The sequence below is a fragment of the Gobius niger genome (genome assembly GCF_951799975.1).
Source record: "Gobius niger genome assembly, chromosome: 10".
NCBI classification, from domain to species: domain Eukaryota; kingdom Metazoa; phylum Chordata; class Actinopteri; order Gobiiformes; family Gobiidae; genus Gobius; species Gobius niger.
This window is the reverse complement of record NC_136861.1, coordinates 27,670,780-27,687,478: the sequence shown is the minus strand read 5'-3', so window position 1 is coordinate 27,687,478 and position 16,699 is coordinate 27,670,780. Positions and strand designations below refer to the sequence as shown.

Below are 16,699 nucleotides of genomic sequence, written 5' to 3'. Positions count from 1 at the left end.
TAACGCACGTCTCCTGCCTAGCATTTGGAAAGCGCGTTGTGGGTTTAGGAAGTTTCCAGGCCTCTTTGACCTCGTAGCCCACGCCTAAACCGGGCGGACGTTCTCCAGTTTGGCTTTACCCAAATCGAAAAGCTTCTTGAAAAAAATAGCTTCAAAATAGCAATAAAAACAAGATGAAAATGAGACAAATGTGACATGAAAATGAGCAGAAAAACCAGATTGAAAACCAGAATGTAAACGCAACAAAAAAGCGATCCGTTTAGCTCAGTCTTAGCTTTCAAATGAGGCACTGGCCTACAGGCTGTAAACTTTTCGATGTGGGTAAAGCTGACCTGGAGAAAGTCTGCTCGGTTAAAGGAACAGGCCACCATTTTTACATACTGAGCGATGTTCTTGCCTGAGCTTAGACGAGTTGATACGTAACTGTCTGGTCTTTGTGCGTGTCCTCAGTCACGCAAAACGACCAAAGACGTTGTTAGCATTTGTTCTCTCCCAATTTTTTCCTGCAGCTCCATGCTCTTCCACGGGCACAAAGACCGGACAGGTACGTATAAACTCATCTAAGCTCAGGTAAGAACATATCTCAGTATGTAAAAACGGTGACCTGTTCCTTTAAGATGTAGGTTAAGAGGTTAATCATTTCTATTCTACATGGATCAGCCTTCAACAATACATAAAACATGGAAAGATAAATCAACAGTAATAGGAATAACTAGAGAGGCATGTATACTCTCCAAACCCATTGTAGGTTTGCTTGTTGTAAATAAAATGGAAGTGTTTTTGTCATTTTCATGCCATACAGCCCCATCTCCGGCTGGAAACCTTGTGAATTAACTTGGATCGAAGTTCGTAATAGATGCAGTGAAAAAGGTGGAGGATGTTGGATGCTTCCCCGAAAACCCCGAAGCTACGTCTAACTAAATCATACATCCTGCTTTTGAGATCGCTATCGGCACTTAAAGACGCACTGAAGCTGTAGAACCGTGAATATCCTTACTTTGCCTCCCAGAGCGTAAGCCATTCACCGGATCAATTCAGCTGCGTAATGAATATTTATGTGGTTGCTCTTTATCAATACACCGGAGCTAGCTTGCGCGGGAGTAGCAACTTAAAAGCAAAAGCCATGTTTTAAAATAGCAAAGTTGCTGTTCATTCAATTGGCAGAATGTACAAAAAAAACACACACGAAATATCTGCCAAATACAAAAGCTATAGGTTAAGATTATTATTGGAATGTGTGGAGAATGAACACAGACTGCAGCCAATAAGAAAGCTTGGTCACTTTGTCCCACTCATTTGGCTCTGGAAACCATTCTATTTAAAGCTACGCTGCGCAACATTTTACCTTATAAACAAACAATCTATTTCATTATGGCGACCTAGAATGTTCCACAATGTGGCTTTAAAACATCTTATTGTGAACCTGTTATACAGCTTAGTGCATGCTTAAGCAAATAAATAGCTGTAGGTTCATCTAAAATACACAAGAAATGATTTTATTTGAACGTGCAATAGACACTCTGTGCCTTCGTAAAAAGCTCTTACTCAGGTAAAAACTCGTTTAATTTTGGATTTTTTAAAAATGTGTAAATATCTTCTGTTTAATATTTGACTCGCGCATTTTTGTTCAACCTGCGAGACGGTGCAGTTAGGTACATTTTTGTAAATTGTGTAATTAATGAATAATGGAAACTACTGTTTTGTAAAGATTGAGGCAAATTTTTGATACTTGATACTGTGTTTATATAATTCATCATCCTATTGTACACTTTACTATTTGCTATATGATTATAAAAACTGCACCAATCATGGATGTTGTGTCAAAGATATATATTTTTTCGTGCTAAATCCCTGTGAGTGAGTGCCGTCAGCCTCCCCTGGTGTCAGTAACAAGCTCTTGCCTGCACTGGTGTGTGATAGGTGCTGAAGCTGACACCCGTGTGCTCTCAGGCAGGAAAATGGCCCACTAAAGACAGTCAGAATCCCCTCTCTGCCGCTTCGCTCCCTCCGCCGGGGATACTTAACCCAAATTGAACCCCTGTGTGACTCCAATAGCGCTAATGGCTCCACAGTGCCGTAGTCTCCGAACTGGTGCGCACTTATTCTGAATACAGCCTTATTCTGGATTACACGCAACTGTGTCTGCACCCAGTTGAGACGATGAGGTGATATCGTTGTCACATAGTACTTTCCGTTAAAGTGAATCTTTAAACTTTTCTTTTTCCAAGTTTTGGGGTTTTAACGTATACCATAGGGCCAGAACTCATTGGAAAAGCTGAAATCTCAGTAACACTTTCCTGGTTAAATGAAGATCAAATAAAACTGAACAAATTTGTCAAAATGAGTAATAACACCCACGCACTGTTCTGTTCTTCGTGTTTGCACCCACTTCAGCTTCTAGAGATTCAGTCTCCAGCATAAGCCCTGAACAAGGGATTTGGTTTATCGCAAAATCGTCCGTTTGAATCAAGATGTATCCAGCTGTAGCTGTGTCTTACTGGGTGATCAAATAAAATGTAAATACATGTGGATTGTTTTATTGAATTTATTGAAATTATGACTTATTTAGATGGATGACATCTGTTGTAAGTAATAATTATCATTTTATTTCAGTGAAATGAAAAATGTTGTGCAGGAAAAAAAATGTATTAGAATTTTGAAGCTGCTGACAGAAGTGACAAAGATAAAGGTAAAGTTACAGAGCAGTTTGACTCATTTCCCATTGACGTAACATGGTCGGCACGGCAACAGGTTAAAATAGTTTGCCTTCATCTATGTCACTTCCTGTTAGTGTCCAATAAGGAAGTGAAACTATAAACTTCACAAAAATAGTCATCAATACCACAAGAAAGGTCAGACAACTAAAGAAAGCTGGGTAAAAGTGTAAGTATAATTGTGTTAACTATGTTTTTTCAAAAATGTGTCTAATGTGTCATATGCACAGTCGAGGCATGAGTCTTCTTTTTGGGCCAATTGGCCTCATATAACATATAAACTTTCACCTGGAAACCAAAAATATGCCTAATCTTCGCAATAACATGTTTAATTATTTAACTAATTTAATGTTTCTCCATTGATTTATTTGGGCAATTGTAAAAAAACATATATATATTTTTATTAATAAAAAAAAAATCTCACTAAAACAGCTTGTTTCAAAAACCAACACTAACACACCAACACACAAACAACACTAACTAGTAACTAATATGTCAAGAAAATAAAAACACATTTTAACCTGGCCCAATCCATTATTCAGATTTTGTCCTAAAAAATTGGAAATTTTGGGCATTTTAAGACATAAAAGGTCTTGTTTTTATATGAAAACATAAAATGACAGCAAACTTTGTGTGTGTACAATAGGCCAGGATGAAGGAGAGTGTGTTTGAGAGTGCACATGAGGACGACGGATGGAAATTAGCCCATGCATGCATGAGACCCATGTATGTTCAATAACACGCACTGTCCCAAACAAATAAATTACATTATTTTCTCATATTTATGCCAGTAATCCGAGGCATAAGTTTCAAATTGATATCTCTAAATTAAAACAGCTTCCCTTTTCACCTGCATTGTCTCGCCTTAATCATGTCAGAGTGACTGTTTTATCTTCCTTATAAAAAGCATAGTTTGTTTCATTCATGGTGACTTCAGTAAACCACGGAAAACAATGCATGTCGTTTATATTGTTGTAGAAACACACAACTGGCAAAAACCACCAGCTCCATTTTCTGAAGTTAAGATCGTATTTGAGCTCTTAAAAAAAAACGACCAACAGATGAGTCTCGTCGAGGATTTGTTGTTTTCAATTTATTAGTTTTTTGTTCACAGCTTGACCTCTTTCTTCATTTGGTATGTTTTCTTTTACAACAGCCCATTACCAGAGCGAAGGGAGAGACGGATGGGGTCATGGATGAAGGGACAGAAGAGAAAGAGGAAGGAGAGAGAGAGAGAAAGGATAAAACAAAGAGAAAGTGAGCAGGGTGAGAAACATCATGGACACAGCTGGGATTTCTTTCTTTGACTTGCCTTTAGCATCTTGCTCTAAAATGCGTTTCAACAGAACGGCTTGTACAAAACGGATCAAATAAACCGTGATTAGGGCAGGGACTATAGTTTCTACAGTGCACTACGGCACACTTGCAATAGGGAGGAGCCAGGTGCATTGTGTGTGAGTTGGGGGTAAGGGGCGCATAGGGGGAGGGGCGACAGGGCTCAGGATATGCTTAAGATGGCCACACCGTCTTCCATGGACCTGCGGAAGTTATTCTTTCACAAGAGTGGTGAATTCTGAAAAATAAAAAGAGGAACATTGCGTGAGTGGAGGCTGGTTTCTCTTTTCTATTGAAATACTCTAAAGTTGTTGACTCAATACGGATGTGGCAAACCACTACAGCTCACACAGAAGTGTTGAAGAACGGCGGCTCACATGTATGTTAAAGGACTGTGGCCTAATAAACAACAACGGCTTACACTTATCAGCCTGTGTCACACGTTTGTCAAAGTGCTACATAAAGTCATTATTTATTGGGTCCACACTAGATGGTATAAGTTACTATTGTAGCCGCAGCTGCCCTGCGGTAGACTGAGCATTTACCACATGGCTATAATATGCTGTTTACATCCTGATCTCTTATGTCAATGCCCTCTGCTGGACACGTGCGGAATTCTCTCCCTTTTTAATTTAAGCTGCCCCCTAGTGGCTGGAGTGAGCATTCTGGTCATTTCACACGAATGGGCATGAGACTTGCCTTTTTTTTTTTTGACATACTCAGAAATTCATGCTCTACAGGGCTACGTTAAATCTCTTGTGTTTGGCACGGGGTAACACGGGGAAGTCCAGATAATCATCCAGATAAATATTCACTGAAATTGAGTATGAACTGCTCCCGTCTCTATTTAAAGACGCATTATGCAACTTTTTATACGCAAAAAAAGAGTTGACATTTGTGACGTCTTTGCTAGAGACCCAGCGGCTGTATGAGTGGTCCGTATGGCACCTTTAATTTCCATCACAGTGGTCTCTGGGACGCTCCAGGATCACTCGTTTTGTAGGGTTTTTTGGTGGAAGGGTCTGTCAGCAGTGAAAACCTTCTAAACAATTGATCCGGGAGCATTTTAGAGACCACTGTGATGGAAAGTAAAGGCACCATGTTGCCCACTCATACAGCTGCTGGGTCTCTACAAGGTCAAATACATACAAATATCACCTTTTTTGCCATATAAAAAGTTGCATAATGCACCTTTAATTCTGTATTATGTTCTGATTGACAAGCAATGGTATGCATTAATCATTATGATGCTTATTTTACACTGACTTCGACATGCAAAAATAATAGTTTGTTACATTCCAAATAATATAAATTTTTAAAAATTTCAGAATAGCACTGTGTCGGCTCTTTGTTGTCTAGAACCTTTCCATCGTAGTACAAGACGTGAAGAGGTGAAAAACCTTCTTGAATAACTGGCGAAACATCTTCAATTTCAAACAACCCTGTTCATAAGACTTTCTGTTTGACAACTTGTACTACGATACAGCAGAGAAGATGATTCTCTTTCAGTTGTGATACTTGTAATATTGGGTACAAGTTAGTTGTGTATCTCAGTCTTTGAGAACTGTTGGAGGAGCGCATGAATTGCCTCTCGTTACAAAATGGCTTAGTTAATTAAAGCAGTACTTTCCCTGCTCCGACCCGGAGAGCCAATACACACTAATAGAATCACAAAGAAGAAGCTAACATGCTAACGGGTAAAGCTAACTATGGCCTAGCGCCACTTTAGCAGTATTTACAGCCAAGTTTGTGTGACAAAACTCAACATGCTATGACCCCTGCAGTGGTGCTTGTGGCCTCTAGGGGCAGGAGTTACTTAGTTCTGCTTTAACCTGTAAGTGGACTGTGCTGCAAGAGGTCCATCCATGTTTACCTTCCACTCCTATCTTGCCGTCCCCGTCCTTGTCGGCTGCTTTTAAAAAGGCTTTGGTTTCTTTGTCTGTCAGGTCTCTGCCATCTTTGGAGAAACCCTTCAAGACAAATCTACAGGAACAAAGACAAATAAAGACACAGCTAGCATACTTCGTAAGAACTTGGTTTCATTCTATTCAGTTTGTCAATTAAACTGCCCTACTTTAGCTCCTCCTCCTCGATGAAGCCGCTGTTGTCCGCGTCCAGCACCTTGAACACCTTCTTCACGTCCTCAGCAGACTTGTACTTCAGGCCCACTATCTCGAAAAACTTCTTCACATCGAACGACTCGGCGACTGTTCCCGAAACACAGGTAAGACACCCAACATTAATGTCAATGAAAGTGGGTGTCCTCCTAAAAGTAACTTTAATCTAGTGGAAGATGAGCCCTCAAGGCAGACAGTTAATTGAAAGGAGGAGAGGCTTTCTGCACTGTGACAGACTATTCCCACATTGAGAACATGTGATTGCCAGAGGATTCAGAAACTCGAAACAGAATGGAAATAAAAAAAGAAAAGGAAAAAACTTCTCGACCTCATTTCACTGTACGCTGCCTAAATTTGTGAGAAATGTGGTTTTGATCAGTGGAAGCGTTTTAAAGGCCATGTCACTGATTTTTTTTGTTTATAAACAAAGAAAGCGAGCGTGTCAACATTTTAAATTGTTTGTTAGTTTTGGTTGAAACTCATTCTGAATTTTCAAATTCCAGCATTACTTTACAGCAGTGGTTTCAAAACAAGAACAAAAACCTATATTGTGATAGGAAAAATATTCTTATTTATTCAGCAGTCCATAACTCTTTTGGATCGATAAGTGGGCCACGATACTCTTGAGAATGGCTGCTTTAGTCTATAACCACGTTATACAACTTTCAGGGAGCAGCAAACAGCTATCATGCGAGTTCATGATTGATATAAAGGCTTTATAATTAGATCCACACAAATGTCTGCTCTAACATACTGACAAAGCAAATTAAAGTGGCTTCAAGCATGACACAATTATCAATGATAGCGATTTTTGGGTGCGGTTCATTTAGAATCTTTACTGGCCGGCAACAGAAGCAATTTGAGGGTTTGTTATTATTTGTTTAGACTCTGAAAATGATGAAATTACATACCCATACAAGGTTGTGCAAAAAACGGGGCCGCATTTGGTAAATTTCATATAAAATTAGGGTTGGCAGTTCGACCCCCCTCCCCCTTCTTGATCGGCCTACTTAGTCTGGTAGCTTGTCTAGTTTGTAAAGAGCAAAACATTTGAACTAGCTCTAAATGTTAGTCAGTACATGCACATTTTTCTTCTCTATTTTCTAGAATTTGACATAGAAACGATCCGGCAGCCTTACCTGCAAAAGCGTCTAGAGCCTTCTTGATCTCGTCGCTGCTGAGGATGCCGCTCATTGCCATCTTAGCTGCCAGAGAGGAGAGGGAAGGAGAGAGAAGAGGACATGGAGGGCAGAGTGTTACAACCAAGGTAGCAACAGGGAGCAAGTTCTCGCCTTACAGCCCCGACACCTCACGGACGAACCGGGTGAGGAGCTGCTGACTGACAGAATGAATTAACAGAGGGCTGCACAGTGCAAACTCGAGACAGACGGACACAAAATGCACCTCCAGACAGATCGGAGGCAAAGAAAAGAGTTGCATATAGAGTCCAGCGTTTGAGAACTACTGCTTTAGATTCATACAGCACCTTTAACAAAACAAAAGTGATTTACATTGTATTGTTACTGGGTGCCACTGATGGAAACCTGTCTGCTATTCTGTGCTGTATCAGACCACCACCAATCATGCAATCAGGCTTACACACTAGCACAGGCAAGTTGGGTGAAAGCAGGGGCGGCGCTACAGGGGGGCCTGGGTCGGCACTGGCCCCCTCTGGAATTCGACAGGCCACTGCACACAGATAGGCTGAAAACTCCTTTTTGTTTGTAATTAATGAGGCATCAAAACACCACATATCCCGGTCCTCAAGCGGCCACCCCATCTTACGTAGCCTCCCCCCAACCCCCCTCTGACCACCCCAGTGAAAAAGAAGTTTGGACTCCGCCACTGGGTCAAGGACCTTGCCTAAAATGCTCTGTGACAGTATTGGCATATGCACTGTTTCAGGCTGGGATTGAACTACTCGTATAATATAAGACTTTAAAGGGGCTAGACGCAAGTTAGCCATTTTATACTCACTACCGCCACCTCAGGTCATATGCGTAACTGCACCTTCTATATTAAGCTCGTGCATGACGGCACTTCGGACCCGAATGAACCCTTTTTTGAGTGACAGTGCAGGATTTTAGAGGCAGTTGTGGTGAACAGGTCTGGGCTCATTCTACACATCAGGACATTGCTGGAACATGTAGGGGGATGAACATACTTAGTTTTAAACTCCATATAGTCCCTTTAAAGTGATAGTCCGGAATTCTAAATGTATTACAATTTTACAAAATGTGCAAAAGCGGCCACCTGCTCTTGCATTTTGATGTAAAATAAGCAATGATATATACATATTATTTTTTGCAGTCCCCCTTTCCCGGATCTCAGCAACTAATCAGAGTTTAGTATCCTCCCACGTTGACCAATGAGACGAGCTTTTCCTGTGAACCAGCCTGTCAGGTCCAATCAGGAGGGAGGGGGAGGAGCTTGATCGCTTACTTTTGAAAATTCGGTTCCTGCTCTCCTCATTTTTTGCAAAGTATAAGACGGGCTTCCTGGTTGAAGAGGGGGGGGATTAGTATAGTTATATAGTTTACTTTCAAATTTCACTCTATCTCTCCTCACTCCGTACACGTACAGACTATCACTTTAATCCAACCATAAAAGGATCGCCTTCCCACGGACCCCTGAATGAACAGAGGTGGCACTTGTGAGACACGTGTCCAGGATGCGACGGAGGTGAGTGGCACAGAGATTAGAGAATTCGACAGAGCTCGCTGCGCTCTGCTTTGGTCTCATGCCCGTGAACTTGAGCGGGTAAAAGCGGCCGGTGACAGTTCATTTAGAGGTGGCGGGGACAGAAAAATCTATAGTTAAGTAAGTTAATGCAGCCGCACGCTCCCTGACAGCCGCGAGATGGTCACTTCAAGGAACTGGCTGCTGAGTTAAGACTTCGCAGGACTTACTACCGCATTATAGACTGCTCAATAGTGTGCAGTTACCAAATTTATTACAAAATACATATTCATGACACAATAAAGAGGGTATTTTATCACATTATTAGCCTACATGATGGCAATGCACAATGAGGCTTAACGCATCGGGAAGAAAAGGCTGTAGCTCTTTGTACAGAACCACATACTTCTTTCTTTCTCGCCTAATGAATGCTAGAATTACTGATTTAAGATGTGAAAACTGTTCCTTCACTTTGATTCACTTGGATCTGTTTTTCATGCCAAGTGCCTTTCTTGTAGGACTGAACAATTTCGGGAACATAATATCACATTTTTCGTGTTCCTGCCAAGTAAAAAGCAAGAGTCGCTTCTCAGTGAATGTTAAAAACACAGAAAGTCATTGTTGAAACAGGGGCATTGAAATAACATTACAATAGATCACAGGCGTTTCTAAAGATGGTTGTAGAGGTGTAAAGTACAGACGTACACATATTAAACCTAAAAATGCATTGCCTTTGTGATTCGAACTTAGCAGCAAACATTAAAGCTTAGAGAAACCGCCACAGACTTAAATGAGCCAATAAGACAATTACCCAGAATCAGCAAGGTTATACAGTTTTCTATAGAACGCTCAATGTGTAACTTCAAACCGCACGGAGACGATATATAGAGTCAGTGTTGTTGTGTGTGTGTGTGTGTGTGTTGTGCTGAGCTGGTCAGTTCTGTGGCTGTCCTTCTGACTCTTGGAAATACTGTCCCTCAGCTTCTGCTGCATCATCCTGAAGGGCAGCCCAGGGTGTATATATACGCAAAACACATGAGCACCTTCATTTGGCAGCAGCAACTCGACTTCAAAAAACGCCTTTACCTCAAAGACCTGCAAATCGAAGTCACCGTAACGGGGCTAGGCTTTGCAGCAGAAAGAATACATCTCACTAATGTAAATGACAAATATGCTTTCAGCTGTGAATGACTAATGTATCTCAGAGTTTGTGATACATAGTGAAACTAATATTAGAACAGACTCTGTGACAGTCTGACTCAGAGGCGTATTTGCTTTGTTGGTTCATCTCCCTAAAGTGTGTAGCATCTTCAGTTCAACTTACTGTCTCGCTCTTTCTCCCTTTCACAGGAGTACCCAACTTTCTACCCAACTTTCCAATCCCAAGAGCTGCTGTTCCAGAGCAGCGAGACTTTGAGGTGATTTCTACACACGGTCAATTTGAGAAATCTCCTGCTGAAACCGTACAATGGCAGTGATCATGTTTCTTATTCTTTACTGTTGAAATAATGGGCTCGTTGAACACCGCAACATCATTAACGGAGAGTGAAAAGCCTTTGAGAGCAGGGCAGTCGTCCGCATCCACACTCCACAGTCTTGTCATGCTGCAGTGATGTATGTGCAGAGGGACTGCTTATCTACTTCACTAAAACAGTCCCGCACATACAGATCAATACCGACACGTGCCGAACCTGTGTGGCTCCACTCCCAATCTTTTATCTTCACACAGCCCCTCACTCCTTCTGTGACCTTTACTGTGTATAAAGGAGTCTTCAGGGAAAAGAGACAATTTACCGTGAAATGAGGAGGAAAGCGCTGATTTGACCTGATATCCCAGTCAGAGTGCCACTATGTATTTGTTCAAGAAAGAAGCATTATGGTTTCCACAGTGGGGTCTTTGCCCGTGTAATGTGTTTATTTATTTAAGCTGTTCTCATATCTCATGGCTATAGTCATATTCGCAAACAATTGGAGGAACTTCCACTTTAGATTAAGAAACTTCTTGAAAATTGTGGCACAAATGTGATTAATGGAATAGTCCTATGATGTCATGACCATCTATCCATTCTACACCTGTTTGTTCTCCTCACAGAAGTGAAGTGGTGATTGTCGTGGCGGACAGCCAAACCACTTGATATCTGCTCGTCATTTCCATCTCTCGCTGAATCCTGATGCGCTAATCCTCTGTGAGCGGAGATAACCTTGAGGTGGACTGTATTAAGGACTGTATTAATTGCGTCTCTTGTGGCATAAGCATGCAGCACCCTTTGCCAATGTGGGCTTCCCTGGCGAGTGTCACCTTCCTCATGTTTTCAGGACGCGTGCGGGTAACCCAACCAAGACCACGAGCACAATGGAGGGTGCCAATGCGGGCCGTAGGAGGAGGAGCACGGCTCAGAATCCTACTGTAGGGAACTTGAGTCCGCTGAGCTCTTTGGCCGGCGGTGCAGGAGCACAATGTGAAGATGTGTTACAAATAAAAAAAGAGTTGAGTTTGCAGATTGTGTGTCCCTCTCGTCAGCTCTTGTTACATGTTGTTTGCGGGCTGGGATCGAAGCGCTGGAGACAACAGGGAATTGCATTACAGGGCTGTGTCTTCACATGCAAGTGGAATCATAGTCTCCATGGCAATATCTGTTCAGTATCGAGCTTGATTTGTTCTGCCTGTAATGTTTGCTAATTTTTGATGACAAAGTTACTCAAGCACCAAATAAGAACACAAAGATTGCGAGATAGGGATATTCCAAGCTCTCCATTTCGTATGCTAAGCAAGATTCTGTTCGGGTGACCAGGCGTCCTGTCTGTCCCATGTCTCCGTGAGTTTATCCAAAACCATGATTTGTCCCAGGTTTTTCACCAGTGACACGCCAGAAGCAGCGTTTCGACCAGAAACTTAAAGGGACTCGGCTAGAAAATAATATATTTTCCACCGCTGCTTGCTCCAGCAATGTCCTCATGTGTCGAATGAGCCCAAACCAATTCCCTAAAATCCTGCAATTTCACTCAAAAAGTTGGTATTTCAGGCCAAAGATACCAACATCGTCATGCACAAACTTAACATAGAGACTGCAGTTACGCACAAGACCTGAGGTGCCAGTAGTGAGTAAGAAAATGACAACTTCTGTCTAGTCCCTTTAATGAGCACGTCAAACACAACATACTGATAGAACCAATTAAATAGCTAATTCTATCATCTCAAATCAGAGTGGTCTATTTAATGGATATTAGAATTAAAACATACATTCCCATTTTTGTCCCAGTTTTTAATGTGGAAAATATGGTCACCCTAGATTTATTCTAAGGAATTTGTGATTCATCATATCTCTCTCTCACCAATCTATGAGACAAAAATAGCAAGATAATCCTCTTCACATCAAGGAAGCATTCTCTCACACATTAAGCACTTGTGGGGCATGGTATCCTGCCAAAAATGAGTATCACACTGCCAAGCTGAGGGTCAGAGGACAAATGCTTTACCAGCCAAGTGGTAAAACCGTGATTCAAACCACTGACCCTGGGATCCATGGACAAATGTCAGAAACAACTGAGCTTGCAGATTTGTTATAATCATGAATTAATAATATAATCTAATATTATAATCTTCAATGTCCATTCAACCTTCAACATACCAACATAACTTCTACTAACTGGATCATTAGTGTTTGCCTAACTGTGCTCCACCAACACACCACACTGCAGATGTACGCAAAGTCATCCTCTCCTTCCCCAAAGCCTCCCCCTCTTTACTCTTGCTCTATCTAAATTGCCAGCGATCTGCGGTGTTCATCTTCCAAAGAGAAAAAGAAACTCTGCGGGCCCATGTAGGCAATTATCTGTTCCGTGTGTATTACATTGTGTATTGATTCTGAAGCGATAGGAGCGAGCGAGCGTGGAGGAACAATGGCGCTCTCGGAGAACAAACACATGCAGCCGCACAGACGGGGCAGAATGGAGGTGATAAGAGGAGCGATCGTTTGGGACATTATCACCGCGGTCCACAGCCCAACCCTGCAGAGGCTACGGGACGGGACTCTAAAGCATCTGCCGCTCGAACAAGGCAGCTTCCAATTACGGTGACGGAGACAGAGCAAGAGTTACAGTGGGGTAGAACACTCGATGAAGTGATATGTACTTTTATAAAATGTCTTTGGATTCAGAAATGTCCTAGGAAATATGATGACCATCTTTGGGGAGGGTTCTTGAGTCATCTTCTGCACCGAAGATGACTCAGCAAAGTCCCAGGAAATACCCAGGAATATCTCAAGAGTGGCCTGGCCAAGAGCTCAACAAAAAAAAAACACATTGACCAACATCACCAGGTCTATGTTTCAAATAAAATGGACTTCAAATTCATAAAGTGACAAGTTCTCTTAAGATACCACAAAGAACTCTTAACCTTCCATTGCCTTAAGTACTGTATCTACCTTGTGGATCTCCTGGTGTGCTCTTGAGTCTCTCTTCAACCTAAAACACGCACTATTGGGTACTCTTTAGGTGGGTACTACCATAAACCAAGCTATATAGTATTAGATACGGATAAGGATCCCAGACGCTGCACCGTGGTCGATCTCCGACTACTCCTGACAGGTAACGGCAACAGGATGGATCACATTCTTATTTTCTCGATAAAATTTTTACATCCTTGTCCGTACTTCCATTTATTCAGAAAAAGCTCATCTCTGAGCTATCTCAATGGAGCAATAAAGAACAGTAACGGGGCAGGTGAAGTAGAGGAGCAGAGGAGATACAGTATAAACCATTGACAGACCGGATTTCAAAATGAAAAATGTATCCAAGCCCAAAAATGACTATCAGAAACAACAGTAACCAAGGTAAAGCTGAATCTGAATCATTTTCATCTATTCGTCACAATCCCAAGAGATGTCAAGAGTAATGCACAGTAGATCTGGAATGAACAGAGCACTTAACACGCTGGCATGTCGCTTCATCATAACACATTTACATTATCAGCTTGAAGACAATGATATTTGCATAAAATATCACCAAACTCATTATACATGTAAATTCCCTCTAATCTCCACATGACAGCAGTGTTTAAAGCCCGTACATACTTCAATGTGACGCATAAACAAAAATATTACCGTCATTAATTAACATGGACCGCTTTTCTTTGAAGCATCCTGATAAATATTCACGAATGATAAACATAATGAGTCTGCAACAGAAGTGTTTCTATACGGCATCAGCATTTTCGGTGTTGGAGCCCCGGAGTTGTGTCTAACTATTAACAAATCATGAAGAGGCAAGGGGCCCGTATTCCCAAGGGGAGCCCCAAACTGGGAAGTTTAATCTCATTCGTGGAGCATTTGAGTTACTTGTAGTTGGATTTCTTCATAGAGGAAATAATCAAAGTCAAAGTTCCATCAGGAGCTTGGATCTTGTTGGGATTTGTCGATTCTATTTTTCTTTTGCTTTTTGTGGGAGATATCCAGACATTTATCCATTTAGAGTGTTCCTCCTCAGGATTTACTTTTTGATTCGTTTTGTTTTGGTTAGCAAAAAATTAAACCAATGATGAAATAACATTGGACCCCTAACAGTATGTTGCTTTGGGCCCCAACAAACGGCCCTTTGTAGCTGCATCCGGCTGTGTGAGTAAGTCTATTTCTGGCTAATTAAAACTCGACCTTGAAAAATAGGTTCAATCTCGAAAAAGTAATTACCTTGTTGATAAAGTGGCAATCTTCATCTTATCTTTTGTGAAAAATAACATCACCTCCTAGTCGAGTTTAAAGCAGTGAATTTTGGCGGTTAGTGACGTGTCATAATTACAAATGACCACCACAGAATGAGTAATATAAACTGTCAGAATTATCAGCGCTTTCATCTAAAGCTCTCCCGGATTCAACAGCTTCTCCTCGTGTGTTATCTCGGCGCTGTGTCTTACCTGCTCTGGACGCTCACTGGGTGAAGAGCAAAAGGGGCTCAGGTGCTGCCAGTACAGGATCCTCTTCATGGCTCCTGTTTTATACTCAGACCCCCTCCCTCTGCCCGTGACTATTCTTGGGACACAAGGCTTTGTCCCGGTTCACTGGAAGGTCAGTATTCTCTCACTTTGCTCGCGCTAATCAAACTTCTCTATTAATAATCCACACTCAAGTATCCCCTCTTGCTACATTAATTTGTGGATACGGTTTAAAATTGCCGCCCGAATAATAGTGCAAGGATATGGTAGTCATTGTAATTGTGGCGAGCTGATTACACGGGGTATATTATGCTACTTTAACTTTCCTGATGCTATTATGGACTGTTTTCAGATTATAGAACTGTCACCAGGAACTACCACTGATGCTAAATACGAACAGCCTGGTGCTGGACAGAATTTGTAAACTTCCCCTCACTGCTCTGCCCCCTGTAGGTAAGTACATAAACTTTAAGTGTATAGCGGCTTACAGTGACAGTTGCCTCACAGTAGTAAAACATCAGCTTTTAAAATGCAACACTGAGTCAGTTTGGACGAGAATGCTTCACTTGAGAGGAAGTTTGATGCAGAGTCGGAGTGCAGTAGCTCTGAGAGAGTTTCACTGTCTGGGGCGATAATCAGTGTCTCTTAAAAAAAAAAAAACGGTTCAATCAGTTCTTTGATTAAGGAGCAACTTCCCTCTCTTTTGGTACAGCAGTGTTTTTTGCCTTTTTCTGCAAACTTAATTTGTATTTTTCAGCAGATTATTTTTCTCTTTTTTTTTTTACTGCAGAGAGTCGGTAGAAGTAAAAGTTCTTCTGAAACACTGAAGAGGCAACAAGAGCCCCCCACACCTGCCGCACAGTGGAGGCATCACAGAGGCGCAACAGGAAACAAAAAATGGGACAAACGAGGAGGTGATGAAAGACTGTTGTGGAGTTGAGGAAGAGGAAGCAGGAGGTGGAAGAGCTAACCTCATGCAGGGCACCACACTCTGATACAAGGACAAACCCTGGACCGTGAACTGTTTCAGAGGAGCACTTGAGGGTACTCCAGTTTCCCCAACCTCCAAAAAACAAGCCGCTCAGGTTGGCCCACAATGATGGCGCGCTCAGTCACAGCGGCCAGGCCCGCCTTAATGTACACATAGGCCCCAGGGCTTAAACAGAACTGTAGGCCCCCATCCCCCTTCAGCGCAAACCCATAGCCCTAACGCTTACCTGTAGCCCTAACCCTAAATCCCACAAAAACCCTAACCCTGCTATTCCTACATGTATCCCTCTGGGCCAGGTAGAGCGGGCCTACTCCAGGTAGGAGCGCAGCACAATGTACAGTCATGCTGCGAAAAAAATAATAAAAAATCAATAAATACCTTTTTGTGTCTTTAAATCTGATAAGCCCTTGCCTATGGTAGGCCCCTGGGCTCCAGCCCCTGCTAGCCCATTGGTTAAGGTGGCTCTGACAGCGGCTCAGGACTAACCCAACACCGGAACGTAATTTTGTTGTACAACTGTACAATGACAAATAAAGCACAAGTTTGTGAACTTCAGAAGTCTTCAACGAACAGTACAACTGAAGATCGTCAACGAATAAATGATGGGATTCAGTGAACTGTTGAATTAGAACATTCCAAAAAACAGAGGGGGTCCCAGAACGGAGCCCTGAGGCACACCACATAGCAGATTGCCTGGTGCGGCTACTACTGTATGTGGTTGGCAGACACACTAAAACCCCTATGAGACAAGTATGAAGAGAACCACAGTCACACTTGATGTTAATGATATAATGTGACTCCAGGAATGATATAAAGTTCCTAAATACTGAAAGGTCTAAAACCTGCTCTTAAAGGGATATTTCAGGATTTTTGACATAGGGCCTCATTTCCTAATTATACAGAGTGTTGCTGATTTCTGGAGATTTTTTTTTGTAAT

The 16,699-nt window shown here is 41.9% G+C and overlaps 1 protein-coding gene across 1 annotated transcript in view; it reads right to left on the bottom strand.

Annotated features, from left to right (window-relative positions):
- Positions 1–4,161: 4,161 nt before the first annotated feature.
- Positions 4,162–16,699, bottom strand: part of pvalb6 (parvalbumin 6) — a 49,541-nt gene continuing 37,003 nt past the window's right edge. Inside the window, exons 2-5 of the mRNA XM_079564045.1 lie at positions 7,306–7,371; positions 6,124–6,256; positions 5,923–6,032; positions 4,162–4,287 (exon numbers count right to left, since the gene is read on the bottom strand). Of these exons, the coding sequence (XP_079420171.1) occupies positions 4,262–4,287; positions 5,923–6,032; positions 6,124–6,256; positions 7,306–7,366 (330 nt within the window). The 5' untranslated portion in view covers positions 7,367–7,371 and the 3' untranslated portion in view covers positions 4,162–4,261. The remainder of the gene's footprint in view (positions 4,288–5,922; positions 6,033–6,123; positions 6,257–7,305; positions 7,372–16,699) is intronic.